The 27,735-nt window shown below is 41.2% G+C and overlaps 1 protein-coding gene across 4 annotated transcripts; it reads left to right on the plus strand.

Annotated features, from left to right (window-relative positions):
- The first annotated feature begins 1,485 nt into the window (after positions 1-1,485).
- mfge8b (milk fat globule EGF and factor V/VIII domain containing b) lies at positions 1,486-26,339 on the plus strand. 4 transcript variants are annotated; one of them, XM_069162005.1, is made up of 11 exons: positions 1,486-1,640; positions 11,125-11,247; positions 11,451-11,582; positions 12,410-12,442; positions 18,302-18,415; positions 19,148-19,329; positions 19,672-19,827; positions 20,170-20,314; positions 21,431-21,633; positions 21,721-21,876; positions 23,218-26,339. In XM_069162005.1, exons 1-11 carry the CDS (start codon positions 1,571-1,573, stop codon positions 23,359-23,361), a joined length of 1,458 nt encoding a protein of 485 aa, XP_069018106.1. In that variant the 5' UTR covers positions 1,486-1,570; the 3' UTR covers positions 23,362-26,339. The 4 variants fall into 4 exon arrangements, with proteins under 4 accessions (XP_069018106.1, XP_069018107.1, XP_069018108.1 ...); XM_069162006.1 differs by having other exon boundaries at positions 21,449-21,633; XM_069162007.1 differs by lacking the exon at positions 12,410-12,442.
- Positions 26,340-27,735: the final 1,396 nt, after the last annotated feature.

Consider the following 27,735-nt stretch of genomic DNA (forward strand, 5'->3'; position numbering starts at 1 on the left):
GGCTACAGATGGGTTAGTTTCACCCTGCCAATCACTGTGTAGAGTTCATCTGTGAATATTGTTGCTGCTATTGTTGAATGTATGCCATTGTTAGCAGCAGGAAAAAAAAATTGTAAAGATGAGAGCCTGAAAAAGAATCTCTAGGCTAATATGTTGGTATCCTATCCTCTAAAGTTGTAGTTATATTTAGTTCGTGTTTGTCTTTCAGATTTAGAGCAAGATGAAAAACCTCCTATGAATCATACTCATGCAAGAGAAGTGAGGTGAAAACTAGGAGACCGAAAGAGTCTGACACTATTGGCCATGGCTCACAGACTAACACCCATTAAAAACAATTCTTCGCCTCGCCCACTCACTCTACCCGCACAAAAATCAACTCTGACCCGCTGCTGGATCTCAGCTGAAGAAACGCCCACAGATGAACCTTTTGGCTTGATACAATGAAACATTAGCCTTAATCTGCATTTCAGAGGCGGATTTCATGCATGGTGCCATCATGGGAATTTTCCCAGAACTTTTCAAGAACAGACTGGCATTGTATCTATGCGGCTCCATCAAGAAATGACACTATGGTCCAAAGCTACATTCATGTAACCACGTAGCTTGTTTGATTCGATTAAGCAGAATGAATACATATCAATTCAGTCCTAATTAGCTGATTGAGACAAAAGGTGGTAGAAAAAAAAATTGCACTCCTTGGGAGACTATTTCAATGTGTGAACAATTTTGAATAAAGCAAACTTGATTTATGTCACTTAAAATTAAAAAAAACCTTTATTTATCTCTTCACCTTTATCATCGTTGCTAGATGAATTTGGCACTTGCTTTTATTGAGCCTGTAATTGTAAAAAAAATACAATATAATTTACAATGCCCAAAAAACACTCCACTAACTGAAACACATTGGGGTTCTTTGGATGTCTTGGGGTATGGGACCCCAGGGTTGTTGCTCACTGTCCCTGAATCATACCCCTTGTTCATCACTAGATAAAATCTTGATTTACATATAGACATACTTAAATTGATATGTTTGCATGTAGCCTATAGGGAAAAAAAACAGGAGGCCTATTTTCCAACAGGTCATCTGAAGTGCAAAACATGAGCACATTATACCTTTCACAAGGTTCTTGTAAGCTATTTAAACTTTATATACATATAAATAAAGAAATATACAAAGAAACTGAAAGAAACAATAATTTTGGTCATTGGTTCTATGTGAGTGAAACTGCCAAAATCAGGGAGCGATTATAAATTCCCTCAAGATCTTAATCAAGTTGTTGAATTTAATAGAGCGCATTAGTCTTAAAAGTTTAATTTGTTTCCAGGGTAATTTACTGCTCTCTGAGGGAATGAGGGGGGGGGGCGGAGTTACAATTAAATGCCATGCAACGATTGGCTAAGACCTGAGGCGCACGTGCTCCCTCTCCACGCCTGCTGCCTGGGAGTGGAGAGCCGCTCGAGCTCGAGCTACCGCAGCAACAACGTCCAGAGCGTCACTGTACTCCAACTGTACCGTGGGTCCTTTAACTAACGCACTACAGCTGATTAACGACAGACAAAAACGGCAGCTATGAAGGAGCACACGCGTTTATTCTTCTGGCTCCAACTTTTCACAGCTTGCCTGGTGTTTGGGGTGAACGGTAAGTTGCCTCTGTTTTTGTTGTTGTTGTTGTTGTTGTTTACAGTTCAAACCGCCGCCGTTAACGTCCCCGGACCGACGTGCTGGTGGATGTTGCTCTTTAAAGTTGACCCCTCTCTCCGTGTGCTTTCTCTCTCTTTTTAAATGTACTTTGCGGAAATGTAATAGTTGGTCCGCTTGCCACCGTGGTGCTTTATTTATTCGCTAGGTGTGTCTGGTACGTGATGATTTAATCACAGCCTGGCACAAGTGGCACCGTCGATTCATCACCGAAGTGACGGAGCGGTGAGCATTTGTAGGTGCAGAAGTTCAAGCGATCCTTGAATAAGTGGACAGGACGTGTGGGAATGTGGAGAGTGAGACTCTATGTTGTTGTGAAACTGGAGGATGATTGAGTTGTATGTAAAAGGCCATCACAATTCTGAAAAGTCAAAATAATGACTCCTTATGAGGGGATGTATCAGCGTGGTTTTTAAAAATTTTTTTTTTTTAGGTTTTACTGATCTGTCTTATGTCAGAAAGTATCGATGCCTTAAAGGCAATGTTGTGCAGTGACCCCCTTTAAGAAGCACGACACATTCAGCCTGGCTATTATACTTGTCCCGTGTTAACTTCAGGTCATTGGCGCCTGGCTTTGTTTGCATTTCCATGCATCAAACACATTTAGGCCAATGTACAAAAGGTAAAATGTCCAGACTCCACTGCCTCCATTTCTGCTCACACACTAAAGGAAATAAATCACATGTCACACAAGAGCTTTCCATGGAAGGATGATGTATTTTCCAAATTTAAAAAAAATGTTCCTTCCACTCTTTGCTTATTGACAAAAGGCTAAAATAACTCGGGTTAGTGTGTGTAAAAAAGACGTCGTGTTTCTTGTCGCATAAAACATCTGGACTTTTGACCCTTTTTCTGTTGACAAACAATCAGCCGTTGACTGTCCCCCTCAGGGATGAATGCACCGTATCAGAGGTCTTTCCTTCACAGATTTATTTGAAAATGGGCAGGCAAGCGTATCATAAAATAGATAAAGCACATAGATCATATAATACTGCATGTATTTTAAGTATGTCTAACATTTTGCTTATCACTTGAGGTCAAAATACTTCAATTATTCACTGCGTCCCCTGAGTGGTGTTCCTGTGGTTTCCAGTGCTTCTGTTGATACTGCAGGTTTCACACGCACGTCTGTGACTTCATTACAGACAACTGGACATTACAGTTTGGAGATGAATGCAAAATGAATGACTGACACCCTAAAACTATCATACTCAACTTATATTTGGAATGTATTTCTATTTCTGTTAAACAAAGAGCATCAAGTCGAGTCTTCTTTTTCTCTAAGTTTAACTCGGCATCTGCAAATGGGCTCACAACGCAGTCAAATGAACGAGCACAGAAAACCAGCGAAAGACAACGGGAGACATCTGTTCTTATTCACGCTGACGAGCATGACGTGAGAGAGCGGTGAGTTCCACATTATATTCAGCTGGTACAAGAACAACATCTTCCTCCGAGACGACGGAGCAATTCAGGCCACCTTATCTTTTCCTGTCCGTGGACACCAAGCCCCAACGTTTGCTGTTCGCAGTAACATAGAGCGTGTTTAACGAGAAGTAAAAATGTAAGGTTTCTTCACATTTTCTGCTTGGTTACCGTGACAAAGTTCAAGATAGGTGGGTGTTAAGGAAAAGTACACAGTCAGCAAAACCTATAGAGGAACACATTGAGTCTGGACATTTCCGTGGTGCATCATTGCATAAATGTTGGACGTTGGATGTTGTACTTTTTATTTTTTTTAAATTTTTTTTACCTTTTTTTTGTTTGAAGTAAAATGCAAACATTCGTGCAGCCTCGTAGAATAGTAGAGGGCATCCCATGAAGCACGTCTCTTCGTCAACTCTCGGGGATGGGACAGCCGGGGAGAATAAGGTGTGGTTACCCTGACCACAATGTTGAGTCATTTTTCCGGATGCAGCCGCCAACACAGACGTGCCAATGAACTTCCACCCACAACAGTGCTCACTGAGACCTTTCCACACTGTGTGTGTGTGTGTGTGTGTGTGTGTGTGTGTGTGTGTGTGTGTGTGTGTGTGTGTGTGTGTGTGGAGGAGGAGGAGGAGCAGTAGTATGGGGACTTGTTGCTGCTGTGTTATGCAAAACGTTTACAGGGCATAATCAGAGCTGAGGGGATATTTCCGCCTTGATTAGATGATTAGATTCAATTCAGCAGGTTGTCGCTTGCTTTTCTTGTGCGTTTGCTGCTGAGGGGAGAGAAGTGGATGATGGTGTTCTGTGTCAGGGCTGAGGCAGTCTTTTCTCACAACAAGACCACTTAGGGTAGCTGAGTGAACCAGGGCTAAAAATAGCCACACGCTGGACCAATTCTCTGGCTTTGAGTGTGTGTGTGTGTGTGTGTGTGTGTGTGTGTGTGTGTGTGTGTGTGTGTGTGTGTGTGTGTCATTTTTGCAATGCAGGCAGGTGTATGAACACTTTTTTGTGAAATTGGTGCACATTGTGGGTTTGAGATGCAAATGTATATATATTAGGTAGTTATTGGCCTTAATATATATCTCGCATATCAACTGGGAATTTAATAGAGTTCTTTAGAGGAATTTGATGGATGACTTATAGCTTTTATTAATTCTTACATTGCATCTTGTCACTGATAAGATTCCGCTTATTGCTGAACAGCTGCTGCGACTCACTCTTTAGAAAATTCATTAAACGTTGAATACTATTAGTATCAGACATGAAACTCTGGGACATCCGAACCAAAGAATGGATTAGAGCTGAAGCGAATAGCCAATAAACCATTGACTGATCAAATGGCATTTAATCCATAAATTGAAGGGCCGATTATTTGATAAGGAAAATATTTGTTAGCAGCAAAGTCGATTTTTCTGCCTCGATAATAACACCGTCAGTTCTTGTGTCAGAATCATGTATGAATGTGTGAAGGGAGTTTGTGTGTTCCATTGTTAAATTGAGCTCTTCCGTACCATCTGCCTGTGTTGGGTTTTCCCTTCAGGCTGCTACATTCTTCAGCACTGATGACTTTATTATTACTTTTCCCACCCGATCCCCTCGGGACAGGAAAGGCTCTTTTTATTCCATCTGAATTTTGAATAGCTTCCTTAATCAATGTTTCATTGCAATATGGAGTATTTTCTAATTTGGGCCACTTCATTAGTGTCTGTCGTCCCACTTTCCAATCAGCCACGGTGAATATTTTACACACCGTCTTGTGAGCTAAACCGTTAAACTGAGAAAATTGACGGTCCTTGAATCCAAGAACCGGAGACGTTCACACAAAATCTTTACGTTCATGTGATCAGAACAAAAACGGGCGAATGAGTCCAGTGTTGACGTAAAGCTTTAACGTCATTCAGTCTGCACTGCTGTTGCTGTGACACCGTTCCCAGCTCTGTTAACAGTTACCGTACTTCAGAGAAAAGCTTGTTATTTTCTTCGTTGCACGTGACTCTTGTGTGTATTTTTTTTTAGTGTCTGGCCTTCGTCGTTTTGGAGCGTCAGCAGTTCGCCCCGTTCTACTGTCGCGATTACAGATTACAGATTACAGATTACAGTGAACTCGCCTGCAGCTGCAGTCGAAGGTTTGGTTATCGAAGGAACCGTTCCTTTGATAAATCAGCTTCAGGTTCCCTTCTCCTCACACCTCCCACACTCAGTTCTGCATTTTGGCAGCGGTCTGCCGTCAGACTAGATAAACACTGCAGGTCTCAGGCCATTTTTTTTTTTACTAGACTTGAGCTACGACTTCATCTACAACAGTTTTAACAAGAGCTGGACATTTGAGTGTGACGTAAGCGTCTTTCCTTTGCTTTCTGGAACACCGAGTTCCCTCACTCGCCTGCAAGCCTGGAGTTGATGTCCCAGCGTCCCCGTGTGTGCATGACGGAGCAGAAAGCAGGCCTCAGGACACATCAGATATGGGCACTGACGCACACTATATATTACTATATATTATATTTTGTACAGTATGTCTTTGTCGAGGCAGATGGCCGCCCACCTCTGAGCCTGGTTCTGTCAGAGGTTTCTTCCTGTTAAGAGGGAGTTTTCCTTCCCTCTGTTGGAGGTTTTTCTCCCTTCAAGAGGAGTTTTTTTTCCCTCCTAGCTTTTGTGGGAATTGTTGAATTGTTGGGTTTCTCTGTGTAATATTGTGTATTGAATTATATGGGAGTGCTTCGCTGCATTTCCTGCTACGATGACACAGCCGGCCACATCAGCTCGTTACACTGTTCGCCGACGGACAACATCAAACCACCGTTGGCCTCCCTTACCTCTGACCTGTCGGACCTCAACAACGGAGCCATCACACACTTCACATTCACCATCATTCACTCGGTCAGTCCACAGTTGAAATGACTTCTGTCTGGCTGCAGATTCCCCCGTTGGAGGGAGGGCCTGCGTTAGTACAAGTTTCTTACCCTCTTGCTATTGTAGCCCTCAGTCAAATACCACGCTGAAGATGGCATAGATGAGTTTAAGTACATACGAGTGCGCGTACTTTACAAGCATGCGTTAAAAGGCACGGATGTGCATGTCGTTTTTTTGTTTTTTAACTGTCTGCGAGGCGCAATCAGAAAGTTCCAGAACGAATGCGGTACGGCGACGCGTACGATGCAGGGGAAGCGATAACTTTTGCGAGTGTTTGAAGTTGCATCATCTTGATTAACATCAGCACCTGCGTTCCACGTGTTGTTGCGGCCACTGGTCGAAGCACATTCAGCCATTTTTTATTTTATTTTTTTTTAACCACGGACCTTAAATTTGAGCCCAAAAGCGCAAATCAAATTTTGCCTTCATTTTTTTTTTTTTTCCAAAACGTGTAACTCAGGTGCTCACTGTGCTGCACTCTTATCTATGTCATTCAAAATTACATTTCTATTCACATATCCTTTCCCGTGCATTTATATAGTCACTACACAACAAGCGGGTATGTAGCTGATATATGTCGTTCCATCTTTGACTTTGAAAGCAATTTAAAACAAGTCTTATCTCCTTCCATAGATCCATTTATTAAGCTGATTCCTTCAAAGCCCTTTTAAACTGTCCAAGTGTATTATATTATTATATACATATACATATACATATATATTCTCCATGTCATCTTTGATAGCTCAAAAGGTTTTTGCCCACAGGTATTAATGTATTTTTCTGTATGCAGCAAATAAGCAGGATTTTTTGCAGTAAACCCTCTAAAAAAATAAAATAAATAAGTAACCTCCAGAAATAATGTTTCGCCTGCTCACTAATGTCAAGGTGATTTAAAAAAAAATTTTAATTTTTTTTTTATTCCAAGGTTTTATTTTGCCTCTGTGAACCATTTGCTGTTTCTCTAACATCAGCAGCATGAAGTGTCCTGAAATGGTCCACCCCCTCCCCATATGTCCTGAAATGGTCCACCCCCTCCCCATATGTCCTGAAATGGTCCATCCCCTCCCCATATGTCCTGAAATGGCTCCTCCGCCTTCACCCTCATTCACGGCACACGGCCCTGAAACGATTTCTTGTCCTTACATGCGGTCCGGTGTCGTCTTCCTCCGTTGTTGCGATGCCCGCTGAGCCTCTGTTAAAAGGCTTATTTGTCTGTTCACCTGCGCTCTAATACGGTGAGCAGGCAGAGCGCGGTTACTCGGGTCGCCGGCGAGCTTTTCACGACGGCTTCTTCGGTGCAGCTCCGACAGGAAACATGCGGCGTGCGTTCTGCTGCCTCTCGTTTTGTTCCCGAGAAGTAAACGCAAGACTTTACACGGTCACTCACGCCAAACCCAACCGCAGCAAAAATGCCAGTCACTGCAACCGGCGAGGATAAGGGCCTTATTAAAGCTTCATCAAAGCCGAGCTGTTAAACAAACGTCCAGAGGAACGAAAAAAATAGATAAATAGTTTGGCGATTACGTCGGTCCAAGGCCGCTTTATGATCTGCACCGAGTCGTTGCTGTCATTGATACTCGGGTACCTCCTAATACCTCAATTTATTTTTAAGGAAATCTTTGCGTTTGAATCTTTATTGCTGCACAGCCCGACGATCTCTGCTGCGGTGCTATAAGGTCTGAGACAATCACTTGCTCTCGTTCTCGTTGGGTTTCATTCGGGACTGAATCGTTACGTTAAACCGGCTTTAACTGCTGTGTGTTTTTATGACTGGTACTTTAACCTCATTCTTGGCGTGAGGCATCATGGGAAAGGCACAGACCGTGACTCATAAGGAGTGAGAAAAGCACAATGCCTTGTGGAAATTGGCTTTTCCTGCCAAACAAAACTCCGAATACCTTTCTAATCTGTCACTGGGACGACGCGGGGCACCTCGTCTGGTGCTTTTGACAACATGTGTATTAAATGTGTTTTTAGTACATTTATTGAGTCCTGCAAAATACATGTATTTGTGTCTGTATCCTCATATGACTGTATGACTCATAGCCGTAGTAGTTGTCAAGATTTTTTTTAAATTTTTTTTTTTACAGAAGACTGCGTTTATATGATGAAAACTGATAACTGATACGTTGTTTTTTTGAAATATACTGTTCACAAGTTCTTTCCCACATTTAATAAAAAAACAAATCAGGCAGCGTCAACACGCCGAGGCTTGTTTGCAACGCGTTTGTTATAACAAAGGGATACAGTGACTCAATGCTACTGTAACCTTTTGAGGCCCATGTAGAACGCAGAAAGACCCGTGGACAACCAGTCCTTGGACTTAATGTGTTTTTGAATGCATAAATATGTGGATCATTTGAGGGATTTCATTTTATCAGCAGCTGCAGTGTCTTAAATACCCAAAAGTTACACCCAAAGTTACAAAAACTGTATGTTTTTGAGTTAGATCTATTGATACCTCACCACCGCAGAATTTGTTTGCGTTTTTACATCCCTTTTAAACATCCCTTTTTGGGTTGGTTATAATCGGTGAAATGAAAGCCTATTTTCTTTTTCCTCTTTATTGCTCAATAAACTGAACTGAAACTACAGCCAGAGATTTCACTTGAAATATAAACGCATGCTTATCTGGGAGTGCAACTGTCTTGTCAGCTGGTGTGAACTATGGTTTAGCTGAAACAGTCCCGGAGCTTCAGGGTAATGTGGTGGAATTGTGTCACGTGTTGTATGATGACCTATCCATTTGAACTGCTTAAATTCAGTCACATTTCGTTGAGTGTGCGCCATGTGACCGTTACATTTTCATTGTATTTCAGGTATACTGTGAATAGGAGAAAAAAAAAAAGAAGTGATTTCCACCTGATTCTTGACAAATGTGGCTTTTACTATCAGTAGCAGTAGCAGTAGAGGCTCTGGTGGTTTGACTACTGTCTTTTGGCAGACCACCTTGACCGATGCAGCACTAATTTAATTTCCTCAATAAACCCGGGCAGGCTCCCGGCTAAATTACCCCTCAGTCTAAGTGGAGCATCTGTCAAATTCTTCTTTTATTAGTATCTTATTTGTCAACATCGGTCAGATTGTTCCAGTAAAATATAAACTTTCAAATGATCTGTTCAGGATTGTTATTTTTTTTGGCACCGAGAAGCTTTCCTGATGGGAACTGTCTTCCAGTGTATGAAGGGAGGTTGTGTTCATTCCCAAAGATAAGCAGGCTATAACTTTTGGATGTGTAGGCGCTGCCAGGCAAGCCTGTGGCCTGAGAATCCCACAAGATGTGAAAAAGCACTTGAGGGTGGTGATACCGTATACTGCACTGATAACACTCGACATCCATGAGAAGGGGAGTTCATGAGTAAACAGCCAAACAGGATGTTTGCAAAGTGGATCTCTTCCTTTGACTTCCCTCCTTCTCTCTCAGGAAATATCATGCAAATGTACCCGACATCTCCTTGATTTCTAATGAATAATAAATAGGTTCAACATTTTGTACATTACAAATTAAAAATAGAGCTGTAATCCACAAATTACTCTCTGTTCATTTGTGACTTCATCTATTTTTAAGCCTTTGTCTCTCTTTGAACACCTCTATTGCTGCACTATTGTTGGCTTGAGTTTGCACTGAATAAATGACTCGGAGGACTCTCATCCTTGAGTGCTTTTGAAGATCGAGTAAGAACCGGGACACAGATGCACGATAAGTTTAAAAGTCTCTTTCAAATGACATTTTCAGCTGTGGCCTTGAGGCTTCTGGGAATTATACCCTCAGCACAACTAAAAGGCCCCTTTTCTTTACTGTAGAAGGCTTAAATAAATATTATTCTGCTCCCATGAGTCTGTTCTGTTTGAGGAGGGAAGAAGTTTGCCCCCCCCAGAACACTAAAAAACGGGCTCAGAGCCCCTTTTTTAGCCTCTATGGCAGACACTGTGGTGCTCAAACCACCAATTTCACACTTGGGGTCCAACCTCAATTTCCTTCACAATTATCTAAATGATAAGGGCTGGCTTGGAAAAGCCGTCCTCGTCTTCTTGGCTGTTAAAGGACTCCCAATTATTTACTTCTTCCATATTATTCAAAGTGTCAAAATGGATACATAAGGATATGATTTAAAAAGTTGATTTCCAAAATGCTATGTACCCATGTTCACAAAAATCAAATTATATATTGTTTATTGTTTAAAGCTTGTCTAAAACCTGCTGTTTAGTCAGGATCTGTGCTACCTAATTTAAACATCACTGAGTTTCCAATTTGTACAAGTTATTATTTTGTAAGCAACATTGTCAGTTTACAAACAGCAGATGTTTTTTTTTTGGTTTTTTTTCTCGAATAAAACTCTTCAACAGTAAATCATACCTCATTCAGTCTTCATGCTTTTGAAAACCACGACATGCCTTTTTGGTTTATTTTTTTATTTTTATTTTTTTCTCCAAACAGCGCCAGCAGACGTGATTTCCCTCGTGCCCACAGAGATGCCAGATTGTCAGGTTCAGGACAGGCAGCAGTTGCACGCCGGTAGAAGCATCCAGTAGCATTTGTGTTGTGTTTACAATGTAGTGATGGCTTACTCAGCTGTTCAGACCATTACATCCAACCTGCAGCAGGCTGTTTACTCTTCATTCAGCAGCACAGCAAGAGAGCAGAGTGGAAAAATGTAATAATGAATGACAACATCATTTTAGCCATTGCTTTAAAAAAAAAAAAAAGAAAAAAAAAAGAAAGCGTTTTGCTCTTATTGAGAAACCTCAGAAAAATATCTTTAATGCTAAAAAGTTGCACAAGGAACTAAAAATGGACTAAACACAGTATAACCGAGGAGAAAAAGCCAAATCTTCTTCCAAGTCACAACTGCTCCAGTATTTGATCGCCCTCTTCCTGTCCTGAACACCAGCCTGGAAATATCAGATTCACAGACAGGAAATAATAAGTAATCAGCATTTTGGAATGTGAAATGAAGAATATAAACCACATTTGGGTTCAAACAGAATTCGCAGCCAGTCTCTGCTATTTTTAGTGTAGCTTACTGTCGTCTGTTTAAATGCATTGCAGTGCTTCATTTGTCACTTCCCCTTCTTGTCTGCAGGTGATTACTGTGAGGTGAATGTGTGCAGTAATGGTGGAACCTGTGTGACCGGGGCGGGGGCTCCATTCATCTGCATCTGCCCCGATGGCTTCTCTGGAGAAACCTGCAATGAGACTGAAACCGGTAGGCCGTGCCTCTGAGTCAAAGTCACAAAACTTTGGAATGGCATTTTCTAATAATTCTACAAATCAACCTCGGCCCTGTCCCAAATTTAGAGAAAAATCCTAACGGGTTACATTACATTACTGCTTAATCTCTTTTTAACTTTAAACACCGCCCCCTTCCCTTCTTCCTGTGTGTGTGTGTGTTTTTCTCTCATTTAAAAGGGCCGTGCAACCCCAACCCATGCAAGAATGATGCCATCTGCCAGGTGACCGGCCAATCCCGCCGAGGTGACGTCTTCAGCGAGTACGTCTGCAAATGCCAGCCGGGCTTCGACGGAGTTCACTGCCAGAACAGTAAGTCTGTGTTCCTTAGTAGCACAAGCATGACAATACCTATTCAAAAGGTGTCTGTGTTTATATTACTGATGTGGGATCATTTTGGCACGCCATTTTCTAGATCTTGTAGTGCTGCTGTAGTGTAATGAACGCATGAAATAAAGGCTCCTGATTAATAAGTACTGAAACAAGATCAAAGGGCATATCTAAGGTGCCATCATATAGCACAAATAAATGTGTTTTTTTTTTTTTTACTCCTACGAATGATTCTTAGTCGAGGTACTAAAACCACAATTATGAATCTTGATTATTTCAGGAAAACTTCCCCACTTTTGTGTCTAATTGCTACAGTACATTATGACTATTTTCAACTACAGCAGCAATCAAATGAAAAGTGCCGCTGATATGCCAGTCACCTTTTCTTTTTTTTTTAACCAACTGTAAACATACGTTCCAATGCAATTAATTAGCGGGTGTAATGAGGTCCCCGTTTATCTTCGTAACATGACACACTAACACGGAGACAGCTGCTGCTGTGAGTGCTGGCCACCAGACAGACAGCTGCCGTCCTTATTGGAGCTTCTTTCATACGTCACCCAGACCAGGTCGGTTCAGTCGGGGTCAGTGTGAGCGAGGGAAGCAACAACGGTGGGAACATGTGCTGCACTCCTCCGACGGCCTCCAGCCCCGCACACAGAGACAGATGGCTACTGTTTGCACGAGAAGGTAGAGGAATAACAGTGGCCAAGTATTCACAAGGAACTGTTTTAGCAAGAATCAAGAAGGACTTTTGAAAGAGCCTAAAGTGTATTTTGTGTTTGCTCATGTGTGCCTTTTTATCCTAGGTGTCCAAGGGGCAGATTTAAGTGCAAAAAAAGGTAACCGTGGTACTGTTTACTGCGATGTTGTCTCTTTTCCTTCTGGAATCCAGGTGCTCTCTGTGTTCTCCTGGTTGCATGCGGAGGCTGAGCAATTCAAGAACACACACACACACACACACACACACACACACACACACACACACACACACACACACACACACACACACACACACACAGACATAGATCTGCTGAGTTCAGCACTATCTCTAACTCAGAAAAAAGGAGTTGTTTTTGAGTCAAGGCCAGCAACAAAAAACGGCAGTGAGATCATGTCAGCATTAGACACGACTCCTTCCTATCAGTTTACCCACCCTGACAGTAGGGTTTCGTTATTCTAAAAATTATAATTCTATTAAATCTATTATCCCCAGAGTATCCCCAGAGTATGCTGCAAACGTACACATTTCAAAATATATAGCCAAGTTATTTGTTTATGTTTTCTTTTACCCCTGAAATCAAAGCTTATCAAAATCCACACATTCACAAGTCATTTGGCAATGTAATGTTAGCGTAGCTGCCAGAGAAAGAGTCCTCTGCACAGCAGGCCTTTACACTAATTACATCATGCATCAAGGATAATGATGAGGGGGATTTATTTGACCGTTTTGGTTTATGAGAACCCTCCTGAGGACTTCTGGGTCAGGAAGGTCTCCCTCCTTTTACAGCTACTTATGGCTGTTGTGACAGTTCAAGTGCTCTCTAATTTGTGTATATGTGTGTGTGTGTGTGTGTGTGTGTGTGTGTGTGTGTGTGTGTGTGTGTGTGTGTGTGTGTGTGTGTGTGTGCGCGCGCATGTGTGTGTGTGTGTGTATGCGCGGGCAAGGGGTAAGTATCATTGCAGCCGGCACCTATGGTTTGTCTGAAAGAGAAGGAGACGGCTTGTAGAAAACCCAGGGAGGCGTAGTAAAGTTAAACATTCGGCCACATCCTCACACTCACTTCACATGTTCGAGCGTGTATTGAGACAGACATTTTAAGACGGAGATTTAAGATATGAAATATTCAGAAATGTCACAGCCCTCTCGCTGCTAAAACTGTGAGGTTGTACGGGAGCCAGTGATTGGAGACGAAATTAGCCAAACTTGAAGCCCGACATGTAGGTAGGGGCAGACTGGAGCCAGATGTCGATGTTCTCACACAAATCAGTGCATCTAGAAAACTATTAATAGAAATAGTAAAGAAGGAGAAGATATAATAAAGGGTAGAAAATGGCACAATCCAATCCCTTTCATAGTTTGCATTCACCTATGTGAAAGAAGTTCAAAATCATTTTTCATTATGTAGTTTAAATGTATTATTTCATTGCTGAATACATTTCCCCTTAAAGAGCTCAAAATCCTCTGAGAAACAGATGAAGGGAAGAAGACAACCTCTATTGGAAAAAGCTTAATCACGTGTGTGCTGCGCATCCCACATGAACAACCACACACAGCTCATGATCTCATATACAGACTGTTTAGCATACTCGTACACACATGGTTCATCCCTCGCGCCAGTGGAGCCAACAAAAAGTGGCGCTCCACGCTGAGCGCAAGCAGCGTCAGCGCTGCTACTGTTGCCGGGCGAAAAAGTGAACATGGAGGCGGAACAGTGAATTAAGTCTGCCCTCCTGACAATGTCACACTCACTACTCAGGTCTGACTGCAGCACTTCTGACTGTCCTGTCAAATTGGCCTAAAAGCCTTTATGGGTTGCAAAGAAGGAGTGTGTATGTGGGAGGGAGGTGGGGGGAGGCAGGGGGTGCTCAAATAAGGAGATGCAGAGAGACAGACAGACAGACAGACAGACAGACAGACAGAGAGAGAGACTGGGAGAGAGAGAGACAGAGAGAGAGAGAGAGAGAGAGAGAGAGAGAGAGAGAGACAGACAGACAGAGAGAGACAGAGAGAGAGAGAGACAGGCCAAGGCAGATGGATGGAAACAGTGAGGGAAGAAGGAGTCATTTTGTTGCTTATATTCTGTAAATCTCAGGACTTCAGACCAGATTAAAATAGTTATTTTGACTTCTTGGACGTCACCAAAAGGGAGTGTGTATGAGTCTGCTGATTTCTCAGTTGTTTTGGGAGAGTTTTCAGCTCCACCCAGGATGTGGGTGTGTGGGCAGACTGGGCATCATGCCCCCAATGGAATACTGTGTGTGTGTGTGTGTGTGTGTGTGTGTGTGTGTGTGTGTGTGTGTGTGTGTGTCTCTACTGTATATTTGTGTGTGTCTGTGCTGTCATGGATTTGACTAAGCCGGGATGCACTTACTGGTTCACGATTGTCTGCTTTGAGCAGTTTATTGGTCGGTCAACAGTTTGTTTAGTTTTGAATTTCAAAGTCTGCTAAACTAGGAAATTATGAAACAATTCAGTTAAATCATTTCTTAAATCATTCATTTGTCATTTAGAAAGTATGCTTTTTTCTTTTTCAGCAGAATTCTATTCACTCATAGTTATGATAGTATAAAAGTATTGTTTATTTTGAAGTTCTTTTGTTTTGACCACAAAGCTGTGGGGAGTTTTTGAGATCCCTCAGAAACTACAATAACCACGTCTGTGTTATTATATAACCATAATATGATGTTGAGTCTTGACGTTCAGCAGGGGGAAGTCCATGGACATTCCAGCCTTTCCTTTTTTTTCATTTAAGCCACAATGACATGAAGTCATGACCTTGTCAATTAGATGACACTTTATCTCTCTGACTACGATGCTCTGGTTGTCTCTTATGTACATCTGTTGTCAGAAAAAGAAACAAAATATACCTTCTAACATGAAGGAAATCTATGTTTGTTGTTGCAAATTTAAAGTTAAGGTAAGCTGATGTCACAGTAATAATAAATATGCAGTTCCAACTTCAAACATGCAATGAAATAGATTTTAAAATGCTGCAGACATTATTTTTTTTAGAAGCACAGCTATTATTTAGCAGCGCTCGGGATCGGATATCTGCATGTCTGATCTATTTAGAGTGAGCGCTCAGAGACACCGCTTTAGATAATGCGCTGGGTAAATATACTTTATGACATCAGAAGTTTCATCTCAGAGCGAACCTCCAGCAGACTGAACCCAATCAGAGCTATTCTGGGTTCTACTGGCACTCCCTGGTCTGCTGCTGCCAGTCCAGTCCACCATGCACAGAAAATAACATCTGGGAACCTTTTCAGCCTTAATTAATAACGCCATTGTGGTTAAGAGCACCTCCCTGGTTATTGTACCATGCCAATGGCATGAATGTCGATTTAAAGATATGTAATTTTTTCATTTTATGTAAAAAAAAAAAAAAGACTAACTTTGCTCCAGTGCAGCAGTCAACATTTTCGCAATTTTTTTTCATCATTAAAGGTGGAAGTTTGTTTTTTGGCTTAATATAATACTGGAGAATATATATTTGGAGGACAAATGTTTTGTTACTTTATACCGGTAGATTCAACCCTCATGCAAGTTAGCACTTTTTGGCTTTGTAAAGATGTGTTGTTATCAAACCATAAAAATCACAGATGGTTCACTTTTCATAGCTCAGTCTGGGCACCTTGTGGACTGAGGTCTCACACCGAGATATGTAGATCATAACACATTGAGAGACACCATCCACTCTTCTCAGGCAGCAACGCAGGCAGACTGGCACCAGATCCTGGATGCACATAGCTTTGTGCATCGATCAGGGTCACGTTTCAAACACGGCACATGAGATTTTTTTTTTAGAGGTTTTCGCTTCATGCTGAAGCAGATATTGACCCTCTAAATATTGTGGTAGTGTGCTGTTTCAGTTAGAAGTGATAGGGTTCATTGGATACAGGCATTAGACTAGCACATGCTCCACCCCCCCCAGGATCTATATGTACAGTGTGCTGATAGTGGCTACCATGAAATACAGAGATTAGAAGATGTCAGTCATATTTTTTGAGTTATTCCCCTGCGTCATCTCTACGCAACACGTGAAAGTCATCCACTTGTTCCTTCACCTTTTCCAGTGATGTTTTTCCCTTCATTACTCACTCCCTCCCTCCCTCCCTCCCTCCCTCCTTCCTTCCCTCCCTCCTTCTTTCCCTCCCCCAGTTGTCAGATAAATGGATTAAAGCCTGGAGCTGACCAAGCTGTGGTCCTCCTGGTGCTCAATCCTCTTACAGGAGAGAAGGCCACCAGCTGACGCACTTCAGGACTCCACCAAAGTTTTTGTTCGTCTGTGATCAGTGACTGATCTCAGGTCTCAGGTCTCAGGGTTGTCTAAGGTCTGGTCTTTGACTCATTGCCGGTAATGCCACTAGATAGACAGTTTTTGCCCAGTCAGCCTGTGAACCAACCTTTACATTCTTTACAGCCAATAAATAACAAATATTTGTAATCTATTAAAAAAACAAAAAACAAAACAGCTGTCTGATTTAAACTACACTTAAAGAAATTAAACATAGAAGAAGAACTTTTAACCGTTACCTTTTTCTGGTGGATCATACTATTTATATTCTCTTATGAACCAGGAGTCTTAATATTAGCCAAATAGATACTCCACAATAATTTTACACATTTCTTTTAGTTTGTAATAACCTTGTGTTTCACTCACTTGTTTCTGATTCTGTAACTTGGAACACTTACGAAGTTAAATCTTAGTGCGTCAAAAAATTATCAAATCTTGCAGTGGAACCTGAAGCTGCTCTGATATTATGAATATAAGAGCATATTTGGATCTCGACAGAGATACATGCTATTAGATAGTTTCACGGTTGATCATAGAAGCCTAATAAGTATGACGTGGAAACAGCTTGATGTTTAAAATATTCAGCTGCAGCCGGAGCTTTAGATAGTCTGTTTAATGTGATTTCGATTGGGCTCCTGAAGCCAGATGTCATGACTGTGGAACTCATATCCAGAGTTTGCGGATGGACATTTCAGAATTACTATATTCCTCCTGTGATGGGTGAAAATGAATGTTTGGACACAGAGTTAATTATAGAGAGAACATGTGGGCAGGGAGATGCTGCCATGTGTGTGTTTGTTAGTTAGAAATATTACATTGGTGTGCCTCGCTTGCTTGCGTGCGTTTCTTCCATAATTACATCCACTGAGGACTAAAGCTTTAGAGATGGACTGAGTTTTCCCCTTTTGGTGTGCATTCATCTGCGCAACCTAAATTTATGCCTTCTTCCCTGTGAATGTGGTCAATATAGAGCGTGTTCAAAGCTGGGTTAGTCACACTGACAGAGCTTGTGGGTGAGAGATGAAAAGGAGTTTATTCCCATTTCATTCTGCTGATTTGTTTTCCTCTCTGACTCATCTGCTACAGACTCTGAGTGGGACAGATAGTGTTTGTGAGGGCACCATCATGAGGTGATACAAAGAACTACAGGCAAAGTAACACGTGTTGCTCTGACATGGTCCTTCATGATCCTCTAGTTTACTTTAAACATGTATCAAGAGTTTTGGGGATTTCTTTCTGTAAAGCTTATATTCCCCCTCACCCACCTCAGCACATTTACTCGTGGGACCTTTCTTTTTTGTAATCGGCACCCTAACCACATAATTTCCTAGTCCTAATTTGTCATTGATCACATGTTGACCAAGGCTACATTTACTGTCTAATAGCTGCTCTCAATAACCTTCTCTCTGCTACAGTTTCAGTCCTGCTGGCTTGGCCTCAGTTAACCTCATTAATTCAATAAAGCAGCTGAATAAATATCAAACCCCGTCTCTACAGCATGACATGTAACTCACTCACCCATCTAACTGTAATCTGTTTTCAAACCGGAGTAGTTTTCCAGTATTATGTTTAATTACACTAAGTGATGTGTGTGTGTGTGTGTGTGTGTGTGTGTGTGTGTGTGTGTGTGTGTGTGTGTGTGTGTGTGTGTGTGTGTGTGTGTGATTAATCTCTCTGTAGATGTAAACGACTGTGCCGGCCAGCCGTGTGAGAACAGCGGCATCTGCCGAGACCTGGACGGAGATTTCAAATGCCACTGCCCCTCCCCTTATGTGGGCAAACATTGCCAAATGCGTAAGTGTGACCGACCAACCAGAACTTCTTATTACAAAATGCTCTCACGTAAGGGCCACATAGCTAAATAAAGACATCATGTTATCAACTTGTGTTTTTAAGTTCGTTGAGCAGCATATTCAAAGGCTGTGCCTACATATTGGTGCACTAAAGCTGGTGTAATAGAAACACTGTGTGTGAAGGAGATGCAACTGAAGGAAGACACTAAAGATGAGTGTTTGGAGGGTGGCCAAGCTGCTGGGTTTTAGGATGATCAATAGGCAGCATAGAGAAAGCCTGTTCCAAATGAGGAATCAATACTTTATTCAGTTAAGCTGATTCAATGCTCGGTATCCTAAATGAATGTGTGGCTTAAACAGTCCAGTGAATGTTTAGCACACACTCAAAATATGCCTGAGTGTGCATTAGACTTTGATTTCCTCCCTGTGTATCTAACCATATACTCATCTCATTTTGTTAAATAAGTATCCGTTCCAATCTCATTGTCCAGTCACTACTCCTCTCTACAGCTATAATAGATAAAACATATATATTTATAAAACTGAATTTTAGACTGGAGTAAAAAATAATGCAGATTTAGAAAGCTTAATTTCTTAAAAAAAAAAAAATGTTTTAATGAAATAATGTGGTTACTGCTACAGAAATCTTGAATCTTGTTATTTTACAATGGGAATTTTGTATTATTAGTGTGGGTAGCTGGCGCTTGAATCTTCTCCAATCTCTCTTCTTCAGGCTGTATCTCTCTGCTCGGCATGGAGGGAGGAGGCATCGCTGAGTCCCAGATCTCAGCCTCATCAGTCCGCTACAGCCTGCTGGGCCTACAGCGATGGGGTTCGGAGCTCGCCCGCCTCCACAACAAAGGACTGGTTAATGCCTGGAGTGCAGCTGCACATGACAAGAACCCATGGATAGAGGTGAGACCAGTGATACAGTACATTAACAGTGTAACAGGCCATCACAAAATGTATTAAGTTGATGGAAAATGATGATTAAAGGCTGATGAGAGATAAAGATGGAGGCGCTTAGGTGTGGAGGTCTTGAGTCGTCAAGATTTGAAACTGATATATTTCCAACAAGAAAAAGTTGATTGATTCATTTTTCCTCTTGATTGATTGTTGTGGAGCCTTTTATTCCAAATACCTAAAAATGATTTCCCATCCTGGCATTAACTGCGCTGATTTTTTTTATTCGACTTTACAAGTTTGCTTTAAAAAGAAAGGAATCCATCTTTCTGTCATGTGTTTCCACTTTTCCAGCTCAACATGCAAAGAAAGATGCGCTTTACAGGCATCGTGACGCAGGGTGCCAGTCGCATGGGCACAGCCGAGTTCATCAAGGCCTTCAAGGTGGCCTCCAGCCTGGACGGCAAGACGTACACCATGTACAGAAGAGAGGGACAGAGGAGGGACAATGTGAGGAGACACAACAGAAAACACACTACTGTAGTCCATAAGTCAGTTTAAACTGATTTATTGACCCTTGATGCAATATTAAAATATTTTTCTGGAAAGATCTATCAAGCCCAGCACATGCCTCTGTGTTAAGATATAATTGAACCACTAGAGGGAGCAGCACACCCCACACAAATAGATATTTAACTGTAACTTGACTGTGACACTGTTGAGGATAAGCTTCTTTAGAATGGGTCATAAATCTGCTTAATAAACTACTGATGGTCAGTAATCATCATCACTGAAAAACGAACAAATGACGGTACATTCGAACCAGTTTGCTAACGCCTCTCTCTTTCACAGGTATTTGTGGGGAACGTGGACAACGATGGCACCAAGACCACCTTGTTTGACCCTCCAATCATTGCCCAGTACATCCGCATTGTTCCTGTTGTGTGTCGCAAGGCCTGCACCCTTCGCATGGAGCTGGTGGGCTGCGAACTCAACGGTAAACGCACGCAGAAAACATCCCGTGTGCACGCACATTGTTCTCACTTGTCTGTTGATGCAAAGTGGTTGTTTGTGACTAAAGTAAGCTCTTCACATTCAAACTCCAGGGAGGCACAAGCGTTTCGGCATTTTGTTTCCGCTGGCATTTAGCTCATCTGTTTGCTCACTAATTATTTTCAGTCATGCACCAAGTGATTGATCATATTTCAAAGGATGTCACGCTATTGACTAACTTTAAACACAGCTGTGTGCTATCTTAATCAATTCCAAGATCATCCCTAAATATTTGATCAAAACCCTTTGATTGTATTTGCTGAAGCACTTTGGATGATAATGAGTCAAAGATGTTTTAGTGCACAGAATGCATTGGTCATCTTCATCTAAAGATTGTTACCCAGGAGTTTAATAAGATACTTGACTCTTTTAAGTCTTCTTTCTTGCAACAAGCGTCTCTTCTTGCTTTTCCTTTCATGACAAGCCAGTGTGGCTCTTTTGAACAGTTTTGTTTTATTTTCAGTGACTTAATGGCATTGAGTGAATCAACTCAAGAGAAAGATGATGAAAATGAACAGCTGCTGTTGGTGATGCTGTACAGCTGTAAACATTTCCATGCACCCTCTGTCCATCTGACCTGCATGCTCAGATGCGTCACTAAACCACGCTCATTAAAAAGTGTATTACAGCCTTTAAAGTTTATACACGGAGCTCCACAAGTTCGTTTCACCTTCAGGATTTACGTGATGCTCATACTGCATATGTGAAATCATAGAGAGAGTGAGAATACTGTAAACGGCAAACCTTCGGAGAATCATTATAAAAACAAAACAAATGAGGGTGTGATCAACTTAAACCACAGATGGTGGAAACACAGAGTTGAAGCTGCTATAAGATTCGAATGTGACCTCATCCAAACCTAAAACTGCACATTCACCTGTCTGCCATACGGCATCGTTTACTCTTGTCCTCCACATCATCATGTTTGTTCGCCGCTTCACATCACTGGCTGACCTCGGCCGCTTCCTGTCCGTCCCCCCGTCTATCATGCTTTCTTTCTCTCTCTTTCCATTCCTCTTTGTCTCTGTCTCCTCCTCTCGGCCTGGTCTCACCTCCACAGTGTATTCAAACACTTCAGGTTGTTCAGAGCCGATGGGCATGAAGTCCCGATTGGTGTCTAACCGCCAGATCACCGCCTCCAGCACCTTCCGCACGTGGGGCATCGAGGCCTTCACCTGGCACCCTCACTACGCCCGGCTGGACAAACAGGGCAAGACCAACGCCTGGACCGCCGCCACCACCAACCGATCTGAGTGGCTGCAGGTAGGAGAGGAGGACAGGTCAGAGCTGCATGTTGATTTTGAGTTTGCTCCACGCAGCATTTGTTAAAAGATGTTTCTGTGTCCGCAGGTGGACCTGAAGTCTCCCAAGAAGATTTCTGGGATCATCACCCAGGGGGCCAAAGACTTTGGCTCCATCCAGTTCGTCGCAGCCTTCAAAGTGGCCCACAGTGATGATGGAAAGGCCTGGACCGTTGTGAAGGACGAGACCACAAAGACAGACAAGGTCAGTTCATCAGCAAAGGGAAAAAAAAAAGAAAAGTAATTATGTATGTTGTTGTAACTATGGAATACAACAATCTAAATACAAACAAAGAAAATATAGAAAAAGCACGCACACAACATCATAACAGTATGAGAAATATGTTAATGCTGCATTTAAATGGATGAAGAATACATATGATAGAAAAATACACCAGAAAATAAAACCAATCAACATTATTGAGGCTAATCAATTTAGAAATCATTTATTTGCATTTATGTGGTCTTAAAGGAAAATGTAAAAAACTGAGGGCGAGTTCAACTGTTTGATGTACTCATCAACAGGCCTAGAACCAATCATGAAAACACTGGGACTGATTAGCGTCCTGTTTGCTTTCATTCACGGTACATCCAAATATCATCTGATCTGCCAGATGTGAGTCGTGTTCAGCCAAATTCAGCCATTAAATCAAGGATGTAGCACGCTGACAATCGCTCCGACTTCATGCATGAAACATTTGTCGCTGACTTTTTGTTTATTACTCCAATCTGTATTTCATGGGATACTATGGCAGTGGTTTATGAAGTTGTGTGAATTGCTAACGATTTATTTTGTGTGACTTCTGCTGTGCAGTCAGTGAATTCAAAGATTTTCTGCTTTTCACTGAAAACAACTTCCACTTAAAAATAACTCATCATAGCAAATAACGTACTACAACTATTCTCATACCTGTATATGTATGCACATTGCTCCATCCAGCTCATTGCCCATTACATACTAGAACTAACCTCTCAGAATGTATAGTTTATCATCATGCATACTGTATTTATCTTTATGAAGAGTGTTTAATTTGCAGGGACAGCAGGTCATTTTAAGTAATATTTGTAAGTTTGTATAAAAAAAAGAAAAAAAAGAAAGTATTTTAAAATTATGGGGCATTACGTAGGTCGGTTGGTAGGAAGGGGAAATTCCTTAATTACAGCGGCAGCAAGGGTAACGACAAATGTTGACCAACAACTAAAATTTGTAAGAGTAAGTAAGATTTAAATAACCATCAGCAGTTAAATAAAGGAAAAGCTAAAAAGCAGTTCGATGTCCAATTTGTAGTGTCTGGCTGCGATGTTGGGTGAATGAGGGACAGTGTGTGTTATTCAATACGTTCAGGAATGACTCGTACAGTCTCATTGCAGTGAGTCAGGAGGACTTTCTGTGCCGTCATCATTGGAGAACTGGCTTTAACTCGAAATGACACCAATATTTTTCATTAGTATTTAATCATAAAGGAAACAAGAAGTGTAAGAAAATATTGAGTTCTCGCAGCGAGTTGTTTGCTATGATTTTAATTGGTTGTCCTCCTTTGTCCAGATCTTCCCAGGCAACAGCGACAACAATGTTCACAAAAAGAACATCTTTGAGCCGGCGTTCTACGGACGATATGTCCGCATCCTGCCGTGGGACTGGCACGAGCGCATCACTCTGCGAATTGAGCTTCTGGGCTGTGATGAGTAGCAAACGCCCTCAACCACCTCCCCCACCTCCTCCTTTCTCTACCTCCTTCCCTCCTCCTCTTCCCTCTTCCCTCCTTTCTCCCTCCTGAGCCACACCTGCACTGCCTTGCTCTCAGCCCTAGGGGGCAGCAGACACCAGAGTAGCACACCTACCACCCGAACCCTGGCTGGTCGGAGTTGGGAGTTGTTACCCCTAACCACTGCTCCCAGGACCCTTTTTGAGATAAGTTCACATGTATATCCTCTTTTTGGTTTCTTGAATCGATCACTCATATTTTCCAACTGAACCAAATCTGTGATCCCTTCAAGAAGCAGAGCCGGAGTCACATCTTATCCCACCTAATTAAAGGTGGTGATTCCCTGGTCCCCGTGCCAGAGGTCAGGGGTAACAAGTCTGCTGCTGTATCAGTTGGTGCTGCCTGGATTCTGATCCTAGATCAGTTCTACCTGGAACATTGAACCTCCAAGACCCACGGCTGGTGATGTACATAAGCTCCACAAAACCGCTTGCACACGTACTTTAACCGAAAACTTGATCTCCCCTCAAGACACAGAATACATATTATCTTTAAATGATACTTTGAGATGTCTGGTCGATTATTTTTATTCACCAAAAAGTGGATCAGCTCCTAAAAAAAATATGACCTAAAACTCTGATATCTAAACATGTTTGTTGTGCTTTATTTGGAAAAACTGCAAAGTAATTTATAAAAAAATTAAAAAGAAATTTTTCTTTGTCAAACAAAAATAAGAGACCAAACATCTCAAGGTGTCCCACTGTGTGTGCTCCAGTATTCCTCATATTTCTCTGCAGTTGTTGGACAGTAAAATCCTCAGTGTATGTTTCCCTTTGTACATTTGTTTGGACTTCTTCCAGAGGTTTAACCTCCAAGGTGTAAAAAAAAAAAAAAAAAAAAGTATTAATTTAAACATACGCGAGCAGCAGCTCAGCCCAGTAGAGTTAAAATCCTCCATTTACACAAGTCGTTTGTACAAAACATGTTTACGAGTTTATTCAAAATTGGGTTGCATCACATCAAGGTAAAGCCATCAAGTCCTCCAGTGCCAACACACCCTCAGGTTTTTGGCATGTGGGTTTATTACGGAAAGTCTGAATCTCACACACGGAACAAAAGAGGAATCAGAAATGTTGCGTCATTGTGGGACGTAATAATCAGTCAGTGAACGAGTGAAGCAGCCAAACAGATGTGATTTCAAAGCCAGAGGAGACGCCTTCGTTGACAGACAAGATGTTATAAACAAAGGACAGAAAGAGTTTAAGATTATCGTTGCATCAAAGAGAAAAAGAAAACCTTTTATTGCTCTGCAGGAAATAGCCGTTGAGATTTACACATGCTGCTGTGTGCGGACAATTAAAAAAAAAAAAAAAAAGCCAGATTTCTTTGGATAATGATTTCACCTTTGACAGATCGTTTTAGCTTGATTTGCTTGATCAAATTTTTTTGATACGCGACGGTTATGGCAGTTTTTCACGTCACTGGCTGCTACAGCAGATCTGTATCAAATTCCCTGTCTTTATTTAAGAAAAAAAAAGAGTCCCATTTAGGGTGAGTTTATGGTTAATTAGTCTCGTCTGTTTGAAATGGATGATTATGGAAACCTGATTTTTTTTTTTTTTTAATCCCACCACCTGTGATTCTCAGAACCACTTCAGATCTGGATCTTTCTTTGGACCACTTCAAATCCATTTTGATTGCGATTAGGATTCTTGGAATGGCAGAAAAACTATCGACACATTATCCCAGTGTTTTGCTACAGTGAACAGTGTCACAAGTATTAAATCCATAATGATCCAAGAGATGCGTGTATTACTAATTGGTTAGCAGCATAAATCGTCTCAGGTCAAAGCAGATCTGCTCCTAATGTCCAGTGAATGCTACTGAACGCTTCCACGCTTGTTTGGCTGTGCTTCTAGTTGTGTTCACCCAGTTTTACTTTTTTACTGCACTTTGATGTTTGTGTTTTGATATTTGAAATATTGAAAAACCAAAAAGAAACAACAACAACAACATAAAAACAACTGTACTGTGCATTGAAGAGCAAACAGTAGACTTGTTCATGATTATATGTAGTGGTATTGTAGGAAAGAAAACAGACAGGTAGTAGTTCAGTGTCTTTGTTAAAATTGTTCAAAATTGAAACAGATCTGAGGGAACCCCTTGCTTCGGTTGTTAGGTGTTGAGATGTGACATGTATGCAGTGCTTTTGTACTGGCGTCTGTCTGCATTAGTAGATGTTAATGTTTGCCGCAGATCATTTATTTTGGGTCCAACATTCTGCCTCCAGTGGAAAGCTGCGGCCCCGCTGATAACACCAAAAGAGAAACCAAATTAAAGCTGATTTTTACGGTTCCACTGGACGCGACCCGCCGTATCATCTGCTTCTGCCGCCCCGTCACAGTATTCTAAACCTTTCCACCCCATGAATTATGAATTATGGGCTTGTGCAATATTATACCGTGTTAGTTTTGATAACAATGAATATTAATTCAAGAACCTTGAAAAATGCATGAGGGGATAGCAGTGGCACCGAGAGGTCGCGGATAGATGTTGGTGTCAAACACTGTACAATATTTATTATTGTTGCAGACGATTCCATAAGCAGTCACCCTTCTTATCCACGTCTGCATGAATTTTATTCACTAGAGTTGCTCAGCTTACGTTGAACCGATTTGACTTCATTGATGACATTGTATTTCATTAGCATTAAGGTTATTATAGATATCTTGTTCCCCTGCTGTTCTGGTTTTCTATGATTGCTCAAAAAGAAGTTGATGATGTTGATGTGTTTTTATGAGTTCATTTCTTGCTATACTGACTGTTGACCTCATAGAATTTTGACTGGATTTGAAGCTTCTTCTTTTTTTTTTATTCCATTATTGTGTTTCTAAGAGGACCTTATGTTTGGCCTTTGTATCTTTAAAATAAAGAATAAATAAATAAAATTTAAGAAAAAAAATGGACGTTTAATCGACTGTAAATTGCTTGAATATCACAGAAGTCTTTTTCACGTGTATTACTGGATGCAATATTTAGGTTTATTAATAATCACACTGCTGAATTCATTTGAGCTGTTTTCCATTTAAAAAGGTGGCAGATCAAAAGACTGAAAAAGCACCAAGGGTCGTTTGGCCTGTTTAGCATTTCAACACCCCGGGGGCCTCGTCTGTCTTTATACCACTCTGCAAGCTTTTAAAGGTGTCCTTACCCGAGGAGGGCTCGTCCTCCTCTCGTCTCATTACAGCCTGTGAAGGTCACACTTTGAGTAGTGAAAGTCCTCTGAGGTATGAATCATGCTCACAATCATATTTAGATTACAATTACACTGTGACACTGTGAAGGTTACATTCTTGTCTTTGAGGCAGTGGAGGACCTTTCTGTCCTCAAACTGAATTAACCCGTCAACACAACATTTATGTATTGAAGGAAAATGGCTCCTGCTCCATGAGATTACATCACTCTTAGTTAATTCTGGGTAATCATGGGTGTAAAACAACAGTTGATGGTCTCCAGTCCTCTGCAGTAAACCAGCTGGTTTTCCTCAGGACTTGCTGGTGATTATGGCACTGAGGTCCTAATGACAGCTTTCTCTTTTATCTCCCTCTTTCAACTCTTCAAATCTCCTTCTTTTTTTTTTTTATCCTTTCTTCTATTGACCTTTGTCTGTACAGCTCCAGAAAGCTTAGCGGTCAAGTAAACAGTGGAGGGATGATTGTTTTGTTTCTATATACTCCTATAGATTACACAAATTATCATGTCTTGGAGTTGGATTCCCACCAGCTGCAGGTCTTAAATGTCATTATTACTTTTACAATTTATTTGTATTATATCCTTCATATTTCTAGGCTTTATATCGTTAAGTACCCTTTGGGAATCTGATATATACAATGTAAACATGTCTGTAAAATAGTTGGATTGATATTATTGAAGTAATTCATAATTCAAAATGAATTTAAACTATCAGTTTGTTGAAACAAGGTTTCAAATGGAATATGTTTGTATAAGAAGCATGTTATGCAATAAGTCATTTTTTGTTGTTGTTTTAAGCGGTCTCTAAGAAGCAGACACCTAAATGAATTTAAAAAAAACCACAAAATTACACTAATTTAGGAAAACAATCACTTAATATGAAAATTGGCTCGACTTTAATATGAAATGAAAACTGTACAGTTGTGAAAGTTCCCATTATAATGCGCTCCTAACTTACAAACATACAGTTTATAAAACATAGGCATTTCTTATTTACTTGTGTTCCTTATTATTCATGCATGGAGTGTGAGGAAATGTTATTCAAACCAAGCCATTACCGGGGTCATAAAACCCGAAACCTCTAAACCTGACAAATATTTTTTTTG

Source organism: Embiotoca jacksoni, unplaced genomic scaffold, assembly GCF_022577435.1.
Source record: "Embiotoca jacksoni isolate LCO1_2020_lvr unplaced genomic scaffold, fEmbJac1.0.p SCAF_3, whole genome shotgun sequence".
NCBI lineage: Eukaryota > Metazoa > Chordata > Actinopteri > Embiotocidae > Embiotoca > Embiotoca jacksoni.

Bases quoted from the DNA above. Each gene is read 5' to 3' on its own strand.
- mfge8b (XM_069162005.1), top strand. From the start codon at position 1,571: ATGAAGGAGCACACGCGTTTATTCTTCTGGCTCCAACTTTTCACAGCT. The intron at 11,248-11,450 runs GTAGGCCGTGCC...CTCATTTAAAAG, and splicing joins CTGCAATGAGACTGAAACCG to GGCCGTGCAACCCCAACCCA. The intron at 20,315-21,430 runs GTAAACGCACGC...TCACCTCCACAG, and splicing joins GGTGGGCTGCGAACTCAACG to TGTATTCAAACACTTCAGGT.